The sequence below is a fragment of the Acomys russatus genome, chromosome 13 (genome assembly GCF_903995435.1).
Source record: "Acomys russatus chromosome 13, mAcoRus1.1, whole genome shotgun sequence".
NCBI lineage: Eukaryota > Metazoa > Chordata > Mammalia > Rodentia > Muridae > Acomys > Acomys russatus.
In genome coordinates, this window is record NC_067149.1 from 48,985,022 (window position 1) to 49,010,107 (window position 25,086).

The 25,086-nt window shown below is 40.5% G+C and overlaps 2 protein-coding genes across 2 annotated transcripts in view; both read left to right on the forward strand.

The window, feature by feature from the left end:
* Positions 1 to 1,580, forward strand: part of LOC127196915 (murinoglobulin-1-like) — a 55,320-nt gene extending 53,740 nt beyond the window's left edge. Inside the window, exons 32-34 of the mRNA XM_051154641.1 lie at positions 398 to 500; positions 1,151 to 1,192; positions 1,507 to 1,580. Coding sequence (XP_051010598.1) covers positions 398 to 500; positions 1,151 to 1,192; positions 1,507 to 1,523 — 162 coding nt within the window. The 3' untranslated portion in view covers positions 1,524 to 1,580. The remainder of the gene's footprint in view (positions 1 to 397; positions 501 to 1,150; positions 1,193 to 1,506) is intronic.
* LOC127197402 (murinoglobulin-1-like) overlaps positions 1 to 25,086 on the forward strand; it is a 342,405-nt gene that overhangs the window by 54,017 nt on the left and 263,302 nt on the right. Inside the window, exons 2-3 of the mRNA XM_051155299.1 lie at positions 10,444 to 10,603; positions 10,715 to 10,767. Coding sequence (XP_051011256.1) covers positions 10,444 to 10,603; positions 10,715 to 10,767 — 213 coding nt within the window. The remainder of the gene's footprint in view (positions 1 to 10,443; positions 10,604 to 10,714; positions 10,768 to 25,086) is intronic.

The window sequence follows — 25,086 nt, forward strand, 5'->3', positions numbered from 1 at the left end:
AGGAAGCCTTTGGAGAGGCGCCTTCTTCTGTTCACACTGGATGTCATTTTTCTTTGGCTCAGCATTTAAGAGCACTCACTGCTCTTGCAGAAGACCAGAGTTCAGTTCTCAGAACCTATGCCAACTCACAGAGCCTGTAACCCTAGATCCAGGGGGTCAGATGCCCTCTTCTGGCCTCCTCCAGTATAGACTCCCAGGAGCCTCTGCTTCAGTTCCTCAGGTCCCTACTCTAAAGCCATATCACCATCCACATATGTGGGCACTTATGGACACAGTGACTCTGAGGTTACACGCTATCATCCAATGCATAACTGTCTTTCAAATACCATGGACTGAGTCACGCTGAAGACAACTAGTGGCCACCTCTCTGAGTTTGGATTATTGTTCCCTTTTCCAGGTGACCAATCAGACACTGGCCTTCTCCTTCATCGTTCAACAAAACATCCCAGTAAGGAACCTGCAGCCTGCCATTGTGAAAGTCTATGACTACTATGAGACAAGTGAGCAAGTGATGATGAAGGGCCCTAAAGCACGTGAAATTTTTGACAGTCTCTCTCTCTCTCTCTCTCTCTCTCTCTCTCTCTCTCTCTCTGTACACACACACACACACACACACACACACACACACATGCACACACACACACACACACACACACACACACACACACACACACACACACGGATCAGATAGGCTGCCACTCTACAAGGATAGATGCTAGTCCTCTACTCAAACACTGTAGGATGAGCAGACTCTGATTTTCCCCGCAGGGTAAATGATTCTGGTGTTATTACACATTTGTTTGTTTATTCCATGGGAGGCAGGCATGCCAGGGCACCTGTGGAGGTCAGAGGGCAATTTGGGGAAATGAGTTCTCTCCTTCCACCATGTGCATCCTCGCTCGCTGTGGTCATCAGGCATGGCGCAAGCACCTTTTCCCACTGAGACATCTCACTGGCCCAGGAAAAAGGTGTCAACTGATAGTTTCAAGAGAGGAAAAATCTTTTCACTTGGTTTGTCTGATCTCTCCAGAGAGATGTCTTTTCAGCCGTCATCCAGGTCCTGATTGAGAAAAGTGGTCAGTCCTAACTCACCACAAAATCTTCTCCCATCAAAACTCTCATTCTCAAGTTTTTCTCTCTTGTTTTCCAGATGAAGTGGCTTTTGCTGAATACAGCGCCCCCTGCAGCACAGGTGAGACCTAAACACTCCTTGCCAAAAGCCTGTCTCTGACCTTCTTCACTTTAAAACTACCCAGAACGTTTGTTATGTAAGCTCAGACCCCTTTCACTGTGTGAAAACACAGAGCTATACAACTTTTCATCAACTTACTTACCCTCAAAGACCCTGCTGCCTTCCTTGCCAAAATATATTGTAGATTACAATAAAACATCTGATGGATGCCAATATTCTTCACACCAGTTAGCTTTCCACAGAAAACCCTGCTGTCCCCACCCAGTTACATCCTATTCATCCTGTGTGTTGTTTTCTTCTCTCCGCATACACAGAGAAAGAAAATGCTTGAAACTTGTATCTGTGGAGAAGGCATTGCTGAAATCCCCAAACCCAGGAACCTTCAAGATAATAATTTTTCTTTGTCTCTCCAATACAAATACTGAGCAAACTTGGTAAATAAATACATAGTTCAAGAGATTGATTCTTTCTTCATTTGATCCAAATTTACTCCATGTTCATTCCGTACCTTGCACTATGCCCCACATTTGCAATGAACACAAATGACATTCAAACAGAATAACACTGTAATAATGTGAACACTTTACAACTGCTTTAATAATACAGACCTCAGAGCATGAAGGGCAACACAGTGGCAACCTTACCTCCATAAAGAAGACCATGATGGGTGTCTTAGTGAAACAAGACTACAGTGCAAGCAAGAAATGGTGACTCGGGCCTGCATTCAGAGCATTTCTGGAGGATGAGTCAGGAGAGTTCCAAATTCAAGAGCAACCTGGGCTACTCAATAAGTTCTGGGTGAGCCTGGGCATCATAACAGGACCCTGTCTCAGAAAATCAAAAGACAGATATTTTAAGGTTCATGGTAAAATGATTGACCACTTTCAAATCTGTGGATTCAATTTCTAACACAGGGGCAGGAGTGGGGAAGGGAGAGATAACTCATCCAGGTAGAAACACGTCTTACAGAGGAACAGAGAGAGATCTTTAGTGCCAGGAAAATAGCTATCCTGGCTGACTGGAGTTCTTCATGGTTTGAAGGCAAAATGTCCCTGACTGGCTCAGGTGTTTGAGCAATTGGTCATCCCAAGCTGATGTTGTTCTGAGAGGCTGCAAAAATCTTTGGAATATGGGTCCTCACAGGCAGTGGGAGTGAAGCTTGAGAAATCTAGCCCCCCGAAGTTCTGTCTGCTTCTTGAGCCATGGAGTATGAGGAATCCATACTCCCTAGCCACTGTTTTCCCCACCACAATGAGCTATAGACCCTTGACCTGGGAATGGACAACAGATGGGCTGATCTTTGCACACATAAGCATGTGGGGGACATTTGAGATTCAAACCCTAATAGTTAGCCTATTATTCTGCAGCCTGTGACAAGGCAGTGTGTCATAGGAGGAAGCCACTCCAGCATTCAAGAGAAATAAAAGGGCAGAGTCCCATGTTTCCCTCAGTGACCTCTCTTTCTCCCATTGGTCAGCCTATTTTAATAGTTCTCCTACCTCCCAGTAGCACCACAGGTTGAGGGCCCAGCCTTTAGCACAAAGGCCAAGGTGTAAAGGCCTCAGTTCCTGATGGGACCTTTTCATAAAGGATGGAAAAATTTTAAACTGGCTGGTGTCCTCACAGGCCTAGTGGGACCTGGCTCATACTCACTGGCTTATTGGTGGTTTCTTTCATGACCCTGAGGGAAGACCTTTACTTAGCTTTGCTTTGCTCTGCTCTGCACTGTTGCCTCTGTGATCCCATAGCACAGAGCCTAAAAGATCAGGGACAACCAATCAATCAAAATGAAGTGTTCCCTGTCTGAGCTGATGGTGGCAGATGTGTGCTCCATAAAAGGTTGTCCCAGCAGAAGATGACAGCAGTGCTTATTTATGCCACTGTGAGGCTGGGGCTATGAGTTAAGACTTATTTATCAAGGGCCTTATTTTATCATAGTTGTTTAAGATGGCAACAAATGGAGAACTGAGCTGTGGTAGGAAGGTTAGGACAGAGCTGTCTGGTGGAAACTTTGGAAGACTAGTTACAAAAATATTCTACTTCCTTACAACATTTTTTATTTAATCTTTTGGGAAACCCAACATTGTTCTAGAACAAAATGGAAATTTTCTAAGAGATTTTAAAATAAGATTTATTTATTATGTGTAGTGTTCTGTCTGTATGTGTGCTTGCTTGCCAGAAGAGGGCACCAGATCTCTTATAGATGGTCATGAGCCACCATGTGGTTGCTGGGGATAGAACTCAGGACCTCTAGAAGAGCAGCCAGTGCTCTTAGCCTCTTAGCTATCTCTCCAGCCTTCCTAAGAGATTTTAACAATGGAACTTTTCAGAAGATTAGGCCGGATTCTTATGTGTTTTTGTTGTTATTGTTTTGCTTTGTTTTGGTTTTAGACTCCATTTAGATTAGAGATAGGATGGACAATCATCTTATTTTAAAGTAGAATTATGAATGGGAAAACATTCAAATTAGGTTAGGTTCAGATTAATTGAATTATAAAGAATAAATACTATTATGAGAGACATATGAACAATGCCTTGAGCATGCCTCATTTCCTTTATGTTGTTTGTTATTTACTGTGTGTTCCCTGTTTGCCCATGTTCTTGTAGCTGAATCCTTTAGGTTCCCCTAATTGCACTAATAAAAGATTACCACACACAGAAGATGAGCAGACCAGACATTCATCTCTGCATGGAAATGACTGGAAAGTCTCTTCTGAGACTCATGACAATCTCTTAACTGTTATCCTGCGAAATCAAAATAAAAAAAGATCATATACTTCCAACACACAATGGCACAGAATATACACTACCATTCCAAATGGTAGAAAAGGGAGAATGGTGAGGAAATACTGGACCAACACAGGACCAAAACAAGCAAAGCCAACTCTGTATCTCCAAACTCTGCATCTCCATGTCTGATGTCAAAGGGCTCTTCAGGTCTCTAACTCTTTTCAGCTTTACTGAATTTACTCACTTCTCCCTCTTGGGCTGGTTCCACACCAGCTCAGCAGTGCTCCTTGGCAGGTATCACACTGTTCTAGAATCTCCAACCTCTTAGTTTGTGATGGCTAAGGAAAACTCCATTTTGTGCTGGGAACCCATTCTCATTTCCTAAAAGATGAGCTCACAGAAACTCTGACTCTGCCCCACTCCCTAAATGTGAGATAATTAACCAATTGCTTTGGCTTTTTAAAACCCACTCATCATTGTGTGCCAGGGAGTGAGATACATCTTTTGTCAGTGTATACAGGGGAAGAGAGACAGTGCCTCACAGCTGAGAGGAATAGAAACAGTTTCTCACTTGGTTCACATTTCACACAAATGAGATAATTGTGGTGCCTTAAAACAAAAATAAAACAAAACCTTTCCTCTAGCCAGTTCTACACAGCACATCTTTGTTTTAGGTTTAATGCTGTCAGTCTATTAGCAGTAATTAATAAATTTATTTAATGATAACTTGAATCAGGTCTGTGGTCTTCTCCCAGTGCATTTGAACTCCATAGCAGATGTCTTGAAAGAAATTCAGGCTTCACCTTCAGAGCTTCATACAATGGCCTCTCTAGGCCTCCATAACGGTTCACTCCTGACACACACACACGTGGCTTTAATAACTCTCCTTAACTATGAAGGTAAACTCCACAACCCCTTTTCTTGTATCCTTGACTCTACAGACAGACCCATGTGACTAATGCTATCAAATTCTGCTCCTTGATGGAGCTGGACTATGGCATCCTCTTTCAATCATATTTGCATCAGCTTTCTGTTGTTAGTGGTTTCTAGCACTACTTAGGGTTTTCTTTAATTTCTTTTCACAAGTTGGAAGCTTACTTTGGTGACGTCATGCTCTGAGTTCACTGCTCCCCTATGCCATTGAACATAGGGCTTTTCTTTAAATTTTTCATCTCTTTGATTACTGGACTTACTTCCGTTACATTTCCTGGTACGCCTTTTCTCCTCAAAATGTACATTTTGAATATTTCTCTTTGTCCAGTTTGTTCCTTTTCATGCTAGAGCTGCATAAGAGTGGCCATTAGTAACCATAGGAAAAGGTCAGTACTTGCTGTCTTGAACTCTCCTCTTCCAAAGACATTGACCCAAAACTTTTCAATTTACCCTCTGGTAGATTTTAGGACAAGGGTGTAAAACAGCTGTATTATTTTCCAGAATATTGAAACAATGGTTGAAGAGACCCTCCCCCAGGGACCCCAGAGCCCACAAAGACCCCAATTTGCTTGACTAGACCAACTCCATGACAGACTTCAGGTTGTCACTCTGACTAACTAGGACAAGTTTCTAACGACTCCTGGAAAAACTAGAAATCATGGACAACTCATGGGTGGCTAATCAGCCTTCAGGTCAAAATGACCAAACACTATGTTCTTACTACTTCATGGCCTTTGGTAAAGAACACAGCTGGCTCTATCCAATCAAATTAAAGACCAATTCCTGAGAAAGATCCAGAAAGCCCATGACTCAGAAAGTCCCCAGTAACCAAAAAGGCAGCCAATCCTGAATCCCCTCATATACTCTGACTCTGTTCTGACCAATCAATTAAAGTCTGTCACAAATCCTTCTGTCTATAAATTGAGCCTGTGTGCTCATTTCGGGGTCACCGTCTAAGGGGTGTGGTGATCTCAGCATGCTTGTATAAAAAACACTCTTTGTGTTTGCACACTGCCTTGGGGTCCTTCTTCAGCAGATCACCCAGACCCTAACATGGTCTCTGAAACTTCTTGAGCTTGGCTGTTATAATTTACATTGCCTTCAGCATCTCTGTCCATGTTCGTGGGATGGCTCAGTGATCCCTGCTTAAAATGTTCAACTACTTTCTTAGTCCAAAGTACCAAAGTTCACATTCTGCCAACTAGCAACATGGTCCAGCCTCTTCCAACAACACCTCAGTCCCTGGTACCACTTTCCATCTTAGTCATGGTTCTGTTGCTGTAAAGAGATACCATGACCAAGGCAACTCTTATAAAAGAAAGCATTTAATTGGTGGCTTGCTTACAGTTTTAGAGGCTTAGTCCATTGTTATCATGGCATGGAATGTGACCATATGCATGTAGACATGGTATTGAAAAGGAAAGGAGCTAAGAGATACATCCTGAGCAGGGAGCAGGGAGAGAGAGAGAGAGAGAGAGAGAGAGAGAGAGAGAGAGAGAGAGAGAGAGAGAGAGAGAGAGAGAGAGAGAGAGAGCCTGGCATGGGTTTTACTTCATCCAACAAGGTCACACTTCCTAATCCTTCTAATCCTTTCAAACAGTTCCACTCCCTGGTGACCAAGCACTCAAACATATAAGACTATGGGGGTGATTCCTACCCAGCATATTAAGAAAGATGACAGTCATCTTAGAGGCTCACCACCTTTTCTTTTTTACCTAGCTGGGATCCTTCTCCCTATCTGTCTGCCTAACAGAGAGTGGGTCTAACTCCTAGTCTTTAAGTTTGGAACACCATCACAGCATACCTAGATAAGTGCACCAGCCATAGATTAGGGTTTCTAGGACTTTGGACATTCTCTCAGTAAGATATTGTCATAATCAGCATGGTTTTTTATATTGTTTCATTATTTAAATTATTTAAGGTTCTACTCCAAGGTTTTTTCTCTTGATCCCTCTTATATTTAAGCTTGGACTTACCTTAGCATCATTATTCCAAGGATGTTCTCCCATTTCAGAAATGCCAGTGTTTCTCTGGTCTCTAGTCTTTCCATATGCTTTCTCAAGTCTCAGTTCTGTACCCTGCTTTTTCTTTCTACTGGAAAATTTCAAGTAGTCCAGTGAAGCATGTCTGTTTCCTAACAAGAAGCTCTCTCTAAGTTCAGAGCCTGTTTTATGCACCATCTCAGATGGCATTCCCTGCCATTTGATATTATCCTGTGTTGTTAGAACTCGCTCACGTTTCTATCTCTATCACTTCTACCATCAGCCTACCGGAATTTAAGGCCATTAATTGTCATGATCAAAATATAATTTAAAAACAGAAAAGTGGGTAGTTGAGATGAAAAAGTGTAATTATTTTTTTCATGGAATTTGGAGAAAAGGGGCCAGTTCAGGAGTCCATGAGGCATCCTAATAATGATTAACTAGGGTTCAGAGGTCAGTCAATGAAATACAGAAGTTTTGTGTCTTTTTTTTTTATTGTTGACATGCTTACTCTACATGCCATTCTAGCATATTCTTTTTTTACTTAATTCCTCAAGATTATAATTGATTTATTTTATCCTACATCTTCTTATCAAGCCAATGTCATAGAATCTTTACAAAAAATAAACATCCCTATGATCTAGAGTAGAAAATGCTGATGTGCTTCCCAACTCATACCTTAATGTCCTTCCAAAGGAACTGAGTTGTAGCCCAAATATTACTCACCTCAGCATTTGAAGCAGCCACTTTTAGTTGCACAGGTTACATTTGTAATAGTGATAAGACTTCAAGAGTGTGTGTCTACATGAGATTTGTGGACTCCTGTCCTAACCCAGAAGCTTTAGGCATACTGACTTATAAGAGGTGAGGGTTTTCTCTTTCCCAGTAGCCACAATCCCCCCTTTTTACACATGAGACCAAGAAGAATAGATGCATAAATGATCAGAGACAGGAAATCTGAAAATTTCCAGCCTAGACTACTCTAGTTACTCTCAAATGAGGAAAGAGAGGAATGGAGACATCACATCCCAGGGAGTACTACTACATTCTAGGTGAGTAGAAGCAGTGAGGTGGTAAACATCACATGATCCTAGCACAGCTATCTACTGCAAAGATGTCCTGGTCATTAAGACTGAGAAACTCTGATCTAGTGCAGACTAAGCTATTCTGTCTGTGGTATGGGTTTCTATGGCCTTGACCCTTTACCAACACCATCCATCATCTGGCACCTTTCCTGAGGCTGTTGTAACCTATTTGAGTTGTACAGAGGCCACCACTGAACACATCGACACTGACAGAGAACTCTTGCAAAAAAAAAGTCCACTTTCCTATTTGAACACTTTGGGTGCAGCTTCCTGTTTATACAGAGCACTCATAAATAAACTACTGTGGACTGGGGACTCTGGAAACAGTGTCAAGGAAGAGGACACAGAAGCTCTGTCCTCTTGTCCCTTCTTCCTACACCATGTGGAAAAACAGACAGACTCTGCCATATCTTATTTCAGTTCTTCTTGCCTTCCTGCCTTCTCCTTCTTCAACCTATGGAGATCCGTAAGTACCACATAGGCCCTCTTCCATAGAGCTCCTGCTCCAATAAAAACTCACTAATTTCCTTTTACAGTCCCTTATCCTGTGAACTTTGCTATTTTTTTGCTTTCCAATTAGCAAATAATTATTGTATATATGTTTCCCAACTTTAGTACTACTTGGTTTTATGTAATCTTTTCCTTTCCAGCTCTAAAGCAATCAGTGTTACTACACTGAGGTGCCATGTGATTTAGAACAGCATTCCTCTCAGATACCAGTAGTACCCAGTATCCCAGCGATCAGAAACATTCTTATGTGTTGAAACTGTCTAACCACTTTCAAAATAAGCATCCAAATTGTTGGAACTGTGGGTTGGAAATCTGTAGCCTATAGTTTAACCATGGAACAGGTAGGATTTCAGGCACATCAGAACTCTGTGTATGTTTGTGTGCTAAAATAACACTCTTGTTAGGATCAAAGACCTTGGATAAAACTTGATATTTGGTGTCTAAAATATCTACATTATTAGAGTTACATTGTTGAGTGACTTTTTTTGGTTTTTTTTTTGTGATTAGAAAAACATATGTACAGTGGTAAAATTAAAATCAATCTGGTGATATTTTTGCATAGTGTGATATCACAGTGATGGGTTTGATTTTTTGCTAGTTAGAAACAAAATCTCTAGTGCCAGGAAAAGATAGAGAGTAATCTTACAGATAGCCTTTGGCACTTGCTCAAGTGTAACATGGGTAAATTATGCAACTCTGAATTTCACAGTCACATTATAAGTCTTAGGTCAGAGAGCACCCAAAAATAAAAACATGGTACTGAGTTATTTTTCAAGAATTAAAAATGGTAAAGAAGAACAATCCTGATGCATTTTTGAAAAGAATAATTATTCTTCATATATTATCATTAAAAGAAAATAAAAACCTTCTAGAACTGGCTGTTTAGTGAAGGCACTACATGTCATTAAAATCTGAGTTGGTGGATATCACTGCTGACGCTGCATTGTTACTACTACAAAAATTAAAAACCCTCTGCCACTCTGCTGTCATGCTATCAACCTGCCATCTCAGGCAGTAGAGATGTGGATGGCAATGATTATTGTGATGAAACTGCACTCATGCACAATGAAATCTATTCACAGCTGGCCTGAACTCCTTCCTTTCCAGGAAGTATATGGTGCTGGTCCCTTTCCAACTCCACACTGAGACCCCTGAGAAAATCTGCCTCCATTTCTTCCATGTGAATGATACGGTGACTGTAAGCGCCTTTCTGCAGTCTAACCACGGAAGTATAAACCTCTTCAATGGGGTTGTGGTTGACAAGAACATGTTCCACTGTGTTTCCTTCACTGTGAGTACTAGATACCTGTTCCAATTTGTTTTATATGTTTATGTGCATGTTTGTGTGAATATGAATATATGATATACATACATATTTCTTAAAAGGATATGAAGTCTGTGACTTCAAGACAATAGAAACTTAGAACATGTACCTGACAAACAAATAGCAATCGCATAGATTTTCCCAATCCATAATGGGAAGAGACAATTCCCTCAAAAATCCTACCAGCCAGAGGAAGGAGGGTTTTGCCAGCTCATAGTGCTTTCTGCTGGGGAATTACAAACTTTCAAATAGCTCTCCAGCTAATAAGGACCACATCTCCTATCTGTAATTGATATCCCAAGTAATTGCTAGGTTTCTTCAGGACCTATCTTCAAGACATCATTCTCACCACCCTTAATAAATTATCTCATAATGCCTACCACAACTAATATATTGTCTTTCCCTCTACCTCAGTTTCAGAGTTAGAGCTAATCTTCAATCAAGATTATATTTACTATGAAATATACTGTGGTTTTGTTGCTTCCATTGAGGCACACATAAAATGTGTTTTCTTTTTATACGTTTTTCTGACACTTTTTCCCTTCCACATAATACTTAAACAGAAACTAGTGGACCCTTCCACCTCCATCTCCTTCCTGTGATGTGGAAGGGGATGAAGTGAAATAGGAAATTTAAGAACTGCATAGGGTCAGACAATGAACGGTCTTGTTTTCTTCTCATTCTCAGATCCCTGGGGCTTCCCTTTATGACGGGACTGTGCCACTCTTTGTCGGCATCCGAAGACATATCGTTCAATTAAACACAAAGATAATGGTGCTGGTGAAGAACACAGAAAACGTTGACTTTGTCCAGACAGACAAACCGATGTACAAGCCAGGACAGACAGGTATGAAGCTCCATGGTGGGCAAAGGAATTACAATGCCATCCTGAAAGTGGCACAGAGAAGGACTAGGTTTCTGGACCTCACTAGAACATTCTCCCTCTCTTTTTTCCCAGTCAAATTTCGGATTATCTCTATGGATAAAAATCTACGCCCCCTGAATACATTGGTGAGTCTTTTACTTGTCAGCATTGATGGGTTCACAAAGATGAAATGTAACTAATAATCTCATTTCCAGCCCCTTGCTAAGGTATGAATTGGTCTTGTTTTCTGTTCTGCTCTTTTTCCTATTTATGCCACTTGCTGATTTTGCCATTGGCCATTCTGTGACTTCTTTATGTGTGAAGAACCTTATTTTGCAGTCTATTATTGGTTAACTGTCCCAGGGTTTTCTTTATACTTCATGGAGGCTTTTACTGTACAGAACCTTTTATCTTGATCGTGTACTTCAGTCATTTTTTTTTTGTAGTTTATATTAATTTGGGCCATCCTTAAGAAATCCATTTAAAGCCTAATTATGGCATTTATCACATCATCTGTTATTTTTATATTTAGTATTTAACATTTGGCGCCTTCTCTAAATGAGCCTTTTAAGAATAAAATTGCATTTTACAGTCACTTGTCTTCTGTGCCTAGACAAGTGGTGGGTATCTGTGTTATTCACTCTCTATTATAAATAGAATTTTCTCTGATGGGGGATGGGAGTCATTTTCATCTATAAGCATAAATATAAACCAATGGCAATTGGCTTAATACTATGTCTTTTAGCAGCATAATAATAGTGGGTTGCCCTGGGACCTATGACATGTCTAACCACAGGTCAAGTGTGGATTTCTTCTTAAATTGGTTGGTCACTACTATGGTATTTGTGCTACCATGACAGGAGTGGGCATATCTTGCTAGGCCAGTGGTTCTCATAGTTGGGTTCACAGTTGGGTGAGACTGATGATTATTTTCCTCCTCTGGCAGTGTGCATAGCACCTTCCAGCTGTAAGAAAGCTAGTCAGTAGGGATGATTGTTCCTGTCACTACCAGCTTGACTGTAGAATGGGCATCTAAATCACATCCTCTCCTCCTGAAAGGCCCAGAGATTACTGTGTCATAAAGGAAGGAAAAACTATAAGACCCTGAGGTGAATCCTGTAGGAGACAGAATTAATACAAGGAAACAGTCCTCTAAACACAGCATAGCAACTCCATGTATGAACTTACAATTGTGTTAGCATGCACAAGTGTGGGAATGTTAAGCCAGGCCAAACCCTAGCATGGAGAGGGGAGATGCACATGAAGGCCCACCCCTGAGGAGCTGGTGTTAGCTGACAGCTACTGGGAGAAAGTCAGTTGTCTTTAAGAGTATATATCCTGGTAAGTCAACCATACTCCAGTGGAAGTCCACATATCCAAGAATATATGGTCAACACAAATCGAAATTAATGGGAGAGAGAGAGAGAGAGAGAGAGAGAGAGAGAGAGAGAGAGAGAGAGAGAGAGAGAGAGAAGAGAGAAGAGAGAAGAGAGAAGAGAGAAGAGAGAAGAGAGATCTGGTATGAGTTGTGGTAAGGCGTGAATACTATCATAAAACACTATACAAAGTTCTCAAAAAACTAGTTAACAATTACAGAAAATCATAATCCACTTTTACTTAACTTGTCCTTTACAAATAACAAATTACAATAGATGCTATCTGTTGGAGAGTCTAAAGATTCTACTTATCCCACTAATCTGTTGTGTAATTCTATCAAGTATCTTTTCTCTCTTTTCTACTATTTATTCATCCTTTATACAAAACATCCAGATTGCAGCCTCCCCTCCCTTCACTTCTGCCAGTCTCCCTCCCTAAAGTACCCTCATTCTCCACATCCATATCCCTTCAGGAAAGAGAAGGCCATCCAGTGATATCAACTGAATATGGTATAACAAGATGCAATTGCACTAGGCCCTTATGTCAAAGCTGAACAAGGCAACCCAGTAGGAGAAAAAAGGGTCCCAAGAACAAGAAAAAGAGTCTGTGGTACACCCACTCCCACTGTTAGGAGTGCCTCACAATCCCCAAGCCAAACAACAACAACAACAACAACAACAAAAACACAGCATGTATGCAGAGGGCCACACACAGGCCCTAGCAGCCTCCATTATGGTTGCTTCAGTCTCTGAGGCCCTATGAATCCTGTTTAGTTGATACTGGAGGTGATGTTCTCCTGGTGCCCTTGACACCTCTGGTGCCCCCTCTTCTGTGGGGTTCCCTGAGGTCTGCTTGTTGTTTGACACTGGGTTTCTATATCTGTTCCCATTGGCTGCTGGAGAAAGCCTCTCTGATGATGACTGGGCTAGGTACTAATCCTATGAGAATAGCAGAATATCATTAGAAATAATTTCGATGACCCCCCTTTTTGTCAGTCTTATTTTGGTTCTACCCTTTGTCTCTGAGCCATCCAGTTTCTCATTCTTTACCATCCAGGCAGTATGGAGCACAGGTTTCCTCTCATGGCTTGGGCCTCAACATAGACTATTCATTGGTTGGCAACTCCCACAAGCTCTGAGTCACGACTGCCCCAGTACATCTTGTAGGGAGGACAGGTTGTGGGTTGAAGGTTTTGCAGCAGGTTACTGTCCCATTCCCACCAATGGGAGCCTTGCCTGGTTACAGAAGATGGCCAGTTCAGACTTCAGATCCTTCATTGCTAGGAGCCCTCACTAAGGTCATCCTCACAGATTCAAGGAAGTTTCCACTGTACAAGATTTCCATATCATGCCATATATGGCCCTCTATTCCCATTATCCCTCCCCATATTCTTTATCTCTTTTCCTCCCTCCCCTGCCTGACATCTCCTGTTTCCAGACCCTCACTCCATTATTCCACTGGCAAAATCTACTCTGTTTTCTCTCACCATGGAGATCCATGCATCCTCCTAAAGCCCTCCTTGTTACTTAGCCTTTCTGGCTCTGAAGACTGTAGTACAAGCATCCTTTGCCGTACAGCTAATATACACCATGAGTACACATCATGCTTGTCTTTCTGGGTCTGGATTTCCTCCCTAGGGATGACTTTTTCTAGTTACATCCTTCATAACATATATACACGTGTGTATGGTTCTATTGGTCAACTCTTAATCACTTTACTTATCTCTGTAAACTTGTAACACTGTAAAGTTTCCTGTGTGGGTTGTTGTCTTAATTAGGGTTTTAATGCTGTGATGAGACACCATGACCATAACGACTCTTGTATACATATAACATTTCACTGGGTCTGGTTTACAGTTTCAGAGGTTTAGTCCATTATCATTGTGGCAAGAAGCATGGTGGTGTGCAGGGAGACATGGTGCTGGAGAAGGAGCTGTGAGTTCTACATCTTGATCTGCCAGCAGCAGGAGACTGTGTGCACACTGGGCTTAGCTTGAGCATAGGAGGCCTGAACGCCCATCCCCACAGTCACACACTCTCTCCAACAGGCCCATATCCCCTTATTAGTGCACTCCCTATGAGCCAAGCATTCAAACACATGAGTCTATGGGAGGACTCTCTTCCTAGTATTTTGTGTGTTGCTGTGTATTACATGTTCATTTGTATGCGTGCGTGTGTGTGTGCATGTGTGTACACGTGTGTGCTAGCCAGAAGACAACCTTTGGGTGTGAGTTTTGGGGTACCATACACCGTGGGCTCTGAGTCAAGAGTCTCTCACTGGCCTGGGGCTTGATGATCAGGCTAGGCTGCCTGGCCAGTGACCCCCAAAAGCTGTCTGTCTCTGCCTTTCTAACTAAGACTACAGCAGGCACTTGCATCTGCATTTTGTGTGGATTTTGCACATGAAAACCAAGTCCGTATACTCCAGCAGCTAGCACATTAACAACTGCCTCTCCCTCCTGTCTTTCACCTCCCAGTTTCGTAATAGTTACAGCACTTTCATTTTTATTTTGGGTAAATTCACTTCCATCAATTAATCCTTTCTTCAAAATTTCATCAACTGCTCCTGAATGTTCTATATTGACTTTACTATCAGGTTTCAGCTCTACAATCAGCCTTGGAAATTTGACTGAGTTCTTAACAACATATATTGATTTAGAAAGAGTGTGAATCATTTAATAACAAACGTTTCTCTCTAGTACACATAATATCTACCCATTAATTTAGATTTCCTTTTATAGATTTCCTAATTACAATATTCTTCTTAGGCCTACTGGATTTCTTAGTTGACTTATTCCCCAAACCATAGTTTTCATCAATGAATGGAGTTTATAGAATTTATAATTTGTTGTGTTCATTTTCAATGCAATTAAGATTTTTCTATGTCTCTCATTACTTTTTTTTCCCATGTCAATCTTGCTAAATTCATTGTCAAAATGACTTATCTTCAATTCCAATAGCTTTTGTATGTTCGATATAAAGTGATCTTGCTGCTACTGTGTAGGGTTCATTTTTCTGCCAATTAGAGAATTAAAAGACAGGAAATTCCTTGGACACAGTGAGCAGCGTCAGCCATGGAAGAAATGCTTTCATTAGAGGTGAGGAAATACACAGTGCAGGCACATGGGAGAGAAGACCCTCTACAGAGGGTGACTGGGAGTCCTGTCTCTTTCTCAAGGCTGGGTGGGGTCTTTAAGGATCTTTGAGAGGCCTTTCTTCCCTAATATACGTTTGATCATTTTCAACAAAGACCAAGACTTTAGGGTAAACTTGTCCTGGTCTGGGCCTTGCAATGTCAGATTGGCTCACTGCAGATATTATCCCCTGTACTAGGAGGTAGAGCCTTTAGGTCTCTGTCTCAGATTAGGAGTGTGAAGGAGGAGCCAGAATTCCACCATTTTAATTGTCTTTTTGTGGCATCTCATTCTATCTGTCTACCTACCAGGTATTGGCCTAATTTTTAGTTTCTTAGTCTGATAGTAACAATCCTACTTCTTCACTCATAGTTCTTTGCTGGCCATATAGGCCAGAGCCTCCAGGAAGATATCAAAAGATAGCGTATGTTGGACTTTTGTAAAAATTTCTTACTTCACAAATATGCTTACTTTGCAGTGTGAATTGACTTTTTAAAGACATGATTTCACCATGTAATTCTTGCTGGCCTGGAAGTCTCTATGTAAACCAGGCTGGCCTTGAGTTGATAGAGGTCCACCTGCATCAGCCTGTTGGTTTCTGGTATTATAGCATGTGCCACCCGTAGGCCCTATTTTCTTATCAATTATATTTTATTATGAACTTGTTAAATGAGCCTACCTCCCTAACATTCCAACTAACCCAAACAATCTGAAAAGAATATTAAAGAACACTATAATGAACTCTTAAGGGTATCCGTCCCTGGCATAGTCAGCAGGGTTTCAGCAGACCAGCAATTTCACCAAAGTTGCTACTGGAACCGGGAGCAGCAGCTGGATCCTCAAGCCTCAGCTGTAGTCCAAAGCCTTGAAAGTTTCCCAGGAGCAATTCTCTTTAAGAGCCTCTTGAAGTGCAGCCAAAAATCAAGTCCCAACCAAAAAAATATATATATATCCTCTCAGTCTGTTCAAGGGTGTTTTTCACCAAGCTCCCCCATGAAGTATTTCAACTTCTACATGGAAAAACACCCTGATTTCTCAGATCTAAGTGGTAAATATCTGGCCCTTTGCATTGGCCCACCCTTGGGATCAAAATAAAAGAGGGTTTTCTACCCTTCAGCCACCACCATGTGTGCCTGGATCAAGTACTTAAGCAATGTTTTTAAAGTCTGTTTAGCCAATAAGTACCTCCTTTTATGTTTTTGGGTTTTTTTCTTGGTTCATCCTGATCTTCTTATAAAATTCAAACTGCAGTTTGCACTGTCTTCTTCTGGTTTTTGTTCTTGTTCTTGTTCTTGTTCTTGTTCTTGTTCTTGTTCTAGTTCTTGTTCTTCTTGTTCTTCTTCTTCTTCTTCTTGTTCTTCTTGTTCTTGTTCTTCTTGTTCTTGTTCTTCTTCTTGTTCTTCTTCTTCTTCTTCTTCTTCTTCTTCTTCTTCTTCTTCTTCTTCTTCTTCTTCTTCTTCTTCTTCTTCTTCTTCTTCTGTAATTAAAGGTGAGAGTCAGACCAGGAAAGAGAAGAAGGCATTGGTCTTAAGTGCCAAATTGTTCAGAAGGTCAAGAAATAAGTCATACAAAGAGATCAGCAGAAAACGGAGAGTCACTAGTGTCTTGGGATCAGGTCACACTAAAATGAGTGTCTTAACATAGGTTTTTTAATTGGTTTATAAAGCAGTAACTTTCCACATGGCCTTTTCATAGATCCTTAGTTTTCATTGTCTCTCTCACATTCCCCTCCCATCTCTCCCATCCACACACTCATCCCTGCTTAAACTTTCTGCCCCTCAAAATGCACCTGTGCTTTGATTACATCTATGTCATTCCATGTCCCCTGCCTTGAGGGATTTCCCACCCCAGTTGCCTTCTTCTAGTTTCCTTGCTCTCTCAGGTACTCCAGGTTAAACATGTAATTCTAAATATTTAGAGTGAGTAACCACATATGACACAGAACATATAGCAATTGTCTTTCTCAGCCTGGCTTACAATTGTAATATTTTTGAGGTTTATCCATTTACCTGAAATTTTTGTGATTCATTTTTTTATAGTTGAATAAAACTTCATGTTGTACATGTGTACCACATTTTCATCAGCCATTTTTATGACTCATCTTTCTATACTTTCAGAAACGAGTTCTACATCACTAAAATTTCCTTAGAACAGTCATTGTTTGCTCCATTATCAACTACTAGAAACAGCCGCCTTTTGTTCTCTTTTGGTTTTGTTTGCTTGTTTTTGATGCAGGGTTTCTCCATGTAGCCTTGGTTGTCTTGGACTACCTTTGTAGACCAGGCTGGCCTTGAAGTCATAGAGATCCACCTGCCTCTGCGTCCTTGAGTGCTAGGATTACATGTGTGAACCATTGTGCTCTGCAAAAGCTTTCTTCTTTCTTCTTCTTCTTCTTCTTCTTCTTCTTCTTCTTCTTCTTCTTCTTCTTCTTCTTCTTCTTCTTCTTCTTCTTCTTCCTCCTCCTATTCTTCTTCCTCCTCCTATTCTTCTTCCTCTTCTTCTTCTTCCTTTCCTGCTTTTCCAGACATGGTTTCTCTGTATATCCTTAGCTGTCCTGGACTTGTTTTGTAGACCAGGCTGGCCTCAACATCAGTGAGGTCCACCTGCCTCTGCTCTTCTCCAAGTGCTGGATTACAGGCTTGCACCACCACATGCTGCTATGGCTGTCTTCTTTAAGCTTATGCTCACCTAAATTAAGTTTGCCTCTTCAGAGACCTCAGTTACTATAGAATCTTAAATGGCCTTGCATCTATCTGACTTTACTGTATAGACTTCATCTAACCAACAAGAAACATGTCACCTGCAAAACTCCTGAACATACAGTTCTTGCTTTAGTCAGCAGCAATTCTCCTCTGAAGCTAGAACAGCTATTCAGCCTTTTTTTTTTTTTTTTGTATTTCTCATGCAAGAGTCAGGCAAGAGTTTGTTCTGTTGAACTATATCCAGGAGGTGTATATTGAGTACACATGCTAATCCTTTTGTAGCTCAAAGACAAGGAATGGGAAGCCAGTACATTGCCCAGGACACTCCAAACTTATACGTTGTAAATGGATATATTTTAAATGAATAACCCTAATTCACAGTACAAATATTCCTGATCTGAGTAGTAAAATTCTGTAATCTCCACACTGTGAAAGAACAGGTGTGTCTCAAAGCAGATCAGAGAAATCGTACTGATAATGTCCCACAGTTCCATTTCTCAATGGAGTGTTTCATGTGACTTGAATATTTTAGAACACACACTTAAAATGTCTCCATAGTAGTTAGTTGGCTTGCAATTGACTTTGTTACTGAATATTAAGTTCACCAAATGCTGGCTTAAACTCCTGTCATGAAGCCCATTCTATAAATCTATTGAATTTGTTCTATCTGTGAAATTTCAAATCCTGTGGTTCTCAACCTTCATAATGTTGTGATTATTTAATATAATTCCTCATGTTATGGTGATCCCAACATAAAGTTACTTTTATTGCTACTTCATAACTGTAATTTTGTTACTGATATGAATCGTAACAAAATTATTTTTACAGATAGGTTTACTAAAGGGGTCATGACCCCCTGTTCTAAACTACCATTGCTTTTCTTTTTGTTTCAGTTTCCTCTGGCTTACATTGAGGTAAGAAACTTAAATGCTTCATATTCAGAGAGAAGTCAATCTGCTGGAAGTAACTTGATGTTGGAATGTTGTAGAACTAGTATAGGTCAGCAACCTACTGCCACTAGCCATAACGGGTTTGTTATTTCCCATGTTACCTTTATTTTACCTTTCCCCAAAAGAATATTATCAAGCTCCCAAATGCTTCTATCATGAGCACATTGCCACCATGAGATGTGTTGTACTTAGTACTTTAATGACTAAGACAATTTACAACCTGGTTCACAGGATCCAAAGATGAACCGAATTATGCAGTGGCAGGATATCAACACAGAGAATGGCCTTAAGCAACTGTCTTTCAGCCTGTCATCAGAGCCCATCCAGGGCTCCTACAAGATAGTGATACTAAACCAATCAGGAGTGAAGAAACAGCACCCTTTCACCGTGGAGGAATTTGGTATGGATTAGGAAGACTGGCAAGGGAAAGTGGATGCCTTGAGTTTCCGGTTACCATGGGATGAGTGCTTTTGAACAAATTGAGTTCCAAATATGTAAGGCTGGGTTTCATCTAACTCTAGCAACATGGAGCCTCTAGAAAGTTCTGGGATTCTCAGAAGCAAATACTTGGGTTTTCTTATTTAAGTAGATATCTCTGTGATGTGCAAGAACTGACATAATCTGTAACCACTCAACATTCTAAGTTTAGTGGGGGAGAGGGGTTACCTTAATAATGTGAAATCATCATTTCTGCATAGAGACTGGCCATTTAGGCAACTAGGAAAGTTATATCCTCCCTAAATTTTTCCTCTCTCTCCCAATAGTGCTTCCCAAATTTGAAGTACGTGTCAAGGTCCCAAAGGTCACCTCTATCAACAGCAAAAAACTGAATGTGACTGTGTGTGGAGTGTGAGTTATTTGGTTTTTGTTCTTCTATCCTTAAGAATGTACTAGACCCAGAAAACACCCAGGATAATGCCTCATTGTAGACCATGTATAAATGCAAAGGCCCTGCCCTACCCTCCTAGAATGTCCCCCTCTGGTGCTCGTCTCTTCTTCTCCCTTACTGCTCTGTGTCAATTCCTGCTCACTTGCATATGTTGCTGATGTTAATTCTGATGACACCAATGATAAGATCAATTATGTGAGGTGGTAGAGTCCCTGTCTTTGGAGACATGAAGGAGCCTAATAAGTTCCACTGACCCATGTAAGGAGAATCTAAGCATTGGATTATGGTGTCTTGCTGACTTATTATGGGTTGACAGAAAGAGCAGAGAAACAAGAGCTCCCAATATCACTCCAGCTCCAGCTAATACCGCGCAAGTTTAACTGATAAACAGCATCCTTTTTCTACTTGCATTTCTGTCCCCGATATTTAAGGATCTTGTACTACAGGAAGTAGAATTGCCACTAATGCTGGAGTCAGCATAAATCAAACTACCCTAGAGAAATTTGCAAATGTGTCCGAATCAAACAGAAGAATACACCTTAGCTTACTTTGCTTGTCATTAAAAAAATAAACATGCTTAAAAACAAGCATGGCAAGCAAGAAGGCAAAAGATTGAGAAGTTGTGTAAAATAGCTCTGAGTCATTCTCCCATGCTCACCATTCATCTCAGCTGAATAGAAGCACCCTCACTTACTAGCCGAGGGTCGTGATTTGGTCAGCCAATTTTTTCCCAACCACAAAAGTGATAAATGCCTGTCTCCCATAGCAGGCCTAAATCCTTAATATATATTTCTAAAGTATCAGGTGGTAATGGCCATATGGGCTGTTACTATGATACTGGACACAGTCAATCTGTTACAAGTGGTCAGTAAGGACTATGGGTGGGAAGACAGTGGGCCTCTGCTTTACAAAGACTCCTGGTCTGTGTGAACTTATGTTCTGACAGATATACCTATGGGAAGCCTGTCCCAGGACATGTAAACATAAGCATATGCCATAAATGTCAGCGCCTCAGCTTCATGGAAGACTGTGGATGCAAAAAAGTCAGTTACCAGGTAAGCAACCTGTTGAAAGGCCTTTTTTTAATACCCAGGGTTGACTATCACAAAAATGCAGACAGCAGGCTGAGAGGAAATGTGTTCTCAGATATTGAAAGAGAATGTTCTGGAACCTCAGGTTGTAGTTTAGTAACGAAATGCTAGGCGGGCATATGTGTAATCCCTAGGACCCCCTCACTAACAAAAGGGATAGTCCTGTGGCCTACTAGTATTAAAAGGATGTTTCAAGAACTTTACTTGGTCACCACATTCATATTTTGTATATAGTCATTGTACAAAATCGTGGGATTATGGCATATTCACACGTGAGTTATCATGTATTTTAACCATATTCCCTTGTCCCACTGCCACCTCTGCTGTCTTGTGTCCTTGCTCCTGTGTGTCCTTCTCCTCTTCCTATGTAGCCTCCACTACTTTCCTGCCTTACAGACTATTCTTTGGAAGTATATTTTAATTAGCACATATAAAATGTAAGTATATTATACATGAAACAATAGGCTTCTTTACAGTATATTCATTCACGTGTATTACATACTTGATTACTTCTTTCATTACCTACCCTATTCTCCCCACTCCTCCTCCTGCCAGACCCTTCCTCTTCCCAAATGGAACAACTTCTATTTAGTTGTCTTTCTTGTTTTGTTTTGTTTTATGCTCACATAAGACAGAAGACATGCACTGTCATGTTCCTGAGTCTGGTACACCTTGTGAAAGGTGATAAGCTCCATGCCTGTACTATTCTCCTCCTCAGTTTTGAGTATCCACTTATCAGTTGATGGGCTCACTTGTATGTGAAACCCATAAATGACAAGCGTGTATATGAACGCATTTTGGTATGCTGGTAAATCTTCCTTTTATGTATTCCTGAGAGCTGCTCATGTGGTTCTTTGACCATTCATTTTCTGAGGTGCTTCTACACCAGGTTGTAGTTCACCCACAGCATATGAATTGCACATGGTGTGAGGTCCTCTGCTCACAGAAAAGTGTTAGGAAATCCAGGAATGTTAAACATGTAGGGTGGTCTCCTCAATGGAAGAGATGTATACCTGTTTCCACCCAAAAAGCTGGGAATAAATATATTTAGTGATCTGATGCCCTGTATCTGTAGGGTAAGGGCACACCTGAGTCTATACCAGACTCATCCTTTCTAGATCTTTCTCTTGAGCGCTTTTTTCAGCCAATAAAATCCTTCCTTATGGGAGATGTCACTTGGACTTTACAACAGTTTGGGTAACCTCTGTGCTATCTGTACAGCCAGGCCACTCCTGACTCCCACAGACTTTTATGTTTATCTCAATCATTCTCAGCAGCCATTGATTACCTGTAGCTCTTGATCTAGGAGTGGGGCTTTGTGGAATTTCCCCCTTTCACCACACTGGCAGGTTAGCTGGTTTTTACCACTCTCTAAGTCTTGTTCAGGCAACCACGTGATTGAGAATTATATGGGTGTCTTTCTCCTGTTGTGTCTGAAAGGAACTGTTTTTGCTACAGGCGTTCTGGTCTTTTACAGTCTTTCTGATCCTTGTTTTATGGTTTTCCCTGATCCTTTGATGTAGGAGTTATATTGAAGATGTACGTATTGGAGTTGAGTTCCCCTGTTCTCTTTCCTACTCTCTCTCTCTGTCTTTCCCCCATCTCCTTCTCTCTCTCCTTCCCTTCCTCCCTCCCTCTCCCCTCTCTGGTTAATTGTGCCAAAGGTCTCTTGATCCTTTGTTCCTAAATAACCACCTCTTAGACTCATTGGTTCTTTGTAGTCTTTATATCTGTTTCTAATTTCTGCTCTGTTTTTTTTTTTTTTTTATTATTCCTTCTTATCTGCTAATGCTCAGTGTGGTTTGATCATTCCTTTTTACAAATGCTTGATTTGTATCATTAAGTAATTTATTTGTGTTATTTCTTTTCTATTTATCAGCACTCAGAACTATAAATGTTCCTCTTGGGGAAGTTTTGAATGTAATTCAGAGGTTTTGTTGTATTATGTTTTCATTTTTATTTCACTACAGTATTTTTAAATTTTTTCTTGAGTTCTCTGATTAGTTGTTTATTCAATAATATGTTATTTAATTTCTATGAATTTATGTAATGTCCAGAAATTATTTTGCTGTTGATTTTAAACTTTATTGTATTGTGGTCAGATAGGACAAACTAGGTTATTTTAAATTTTCTGTATTTGTTCAGTTTTGCTTTTATGTCACTAATTGGTTTATTTTACGGAAACTTCCATTCACTGCTTCAAAGAATAAATAGTCATTGGTGTTTAGGTGGTATTTTATAGATATCTGTTAGGTCTATTTGATATATAGTGTCATTTAATACTGGTGATTCTGCATTTAATTTTTGTATAGATTCCCTATTGGAGAAATTAATTGAATTCCATCTGTGTTATTGAAATCAAGTGATATGCTTTTTATGAACGTGTGTGTGCTAGAGTTTGGTTCATATATGTTAATAATTGAAGTGTCTTCTCAGTTAATTGTTCCCATGATCAGAATAAAGTGCTCTTTTTATTTCATCTGATTAATAATTTTTTGCAATAAATTTTGTCAGATATTAGAATAGCAATGCCTTCTTGCTTTTTGCTCATTTGCTTTGAATACTGTTTTTCATTCTTTTATTCTAAGGTGCTACCTCTCTTTGAAGATAAAATAAGTTTCTTGTAAACAACAAAAAGACCGATTTTGTTTTTTAACCCATTCAAATCTCCTATATTTTTGATTCGAGAGATGAAGGCATTAGAAAAAAATGTTATCATTGAAAGATGTATGTTGATTGCCATCATTTTGTTGTTCTGGTTGCTGCTTGTGTTTTATCCTACTTTATGTTTTAGTAATTTTAGCTGCGTTTTTTTTTTTTGTTTGTTTTTGTTTTTGTTTTTGTTTTTTGTTTTTTTTTTATGTAGCGTCTTAGCTATGCTTGTTCTCCTCTTCAGTCCAAAGTATTGTTCCTACTATTCTCTATGGACCTGATCAGGTAGACATGAATTCTTTTACCTGTTTATAGCCTTGCGGTTTTATCAGTTTTAAGAACTTTTTAAAAAATTTATTCTTGTTACATCTCAATGGTTATCCCATCCCTTGTATCCTCCCATTCTCCCCCCCCCCCATTTTCCAATTATTCTCCTCCACTATGACTGTTCCTGAGGGGGATTACCTTCCCCTGTATATGCTCATAGGGTATCAAGTCTCTTCTTGGCTACCTGCTGGCCTTCCTCTGAGTGCCACCAGGTCTCCCCCTCCAGGGGATATCGTCAAATGTGAGGCACCAGAGTACGTGAGAAAGTCATATCACACTCTCCACTCAAGTGTGGAGACTGTTCTGACCATGGGCTAGATCTGGGAAGGGGTTTAATATTTACCACCTGTATTGCCCTTGGCTGGTGCCTTAGTTTGAACGGGACCCCTGGGCCCAAATCTGCCTATCATAATGTTCTACTTGTAGGTTTCCAGGACCCTCTGGATCCTTTTATTTTGCGATTCTCCCATGTGTCTCTCATTTAGAGTCCCAATAGGATGTCCTCCCCTCTGTTCCAGTTTCCTGGGAAGTGAAGGCTTTCGTGGGCCATGCCCCTTGGGCTAGTATGCAGATATAAGTGAGTATATACCATTTAAGTCTTTCTGCTTCTGGGTTAACTCACTCATTATGATCATTTCTAGCTCAATCCATTTATCCACAAATTTCGGGAATTCCTTGTTTTTAATAGCTGAGTAGTATTTCATAGTGTATATATACCACAGTTTCTTTATCCACTCTTCTACTGAGGGACACTTAGGCTGTTTCCATGTTCTGGCTATTATGAATAAGGCTGCTATGAACATGGTTGAGCAAATTTTCTTGTTGTGTGCTGGAGCATCTTCTGGGTATATTCCAAGGAGTGGAATAGTTGGGTCTTGAGGAAGCCCTATTCCCATTTTTCTGAGATAGCACCAGATAGATTTCCAAAGTGGCTGTACTAGTTTGCATTCCCACCAGCAATGAAGGAGTGTTCTTCTCTCCCCACATCCTCGCCAGCATGTGGTGTCGCTTGAGTTTTTGATCTTAGCCATTCTGATGGGTGTAAGATGGAATCTCAGAGTTGTCTTGATTTGCATTTCTCTGATGACTAAGGAGATTGAACATTTCTTTAAGTGTTTCTCAGCCATTTGATATTGCTCTGTTGAGAATTCTGTTTAGTTCCAAGCCCCATTTCTCAATTGGGTTATTTGGTTTGGTGGTGTTTAATTTCTTGAGTTCTTTATATATTTTGGATATTAGACCTTTGTCAGATGTAGGGTTGGTGAAGGTCTTTTCCCAGTCTGTAGGCTGTCGCTTTGTTCTCTTGACAGTGTCTCCTGCCTTACAGAAGCTTCTCAGCCTCAT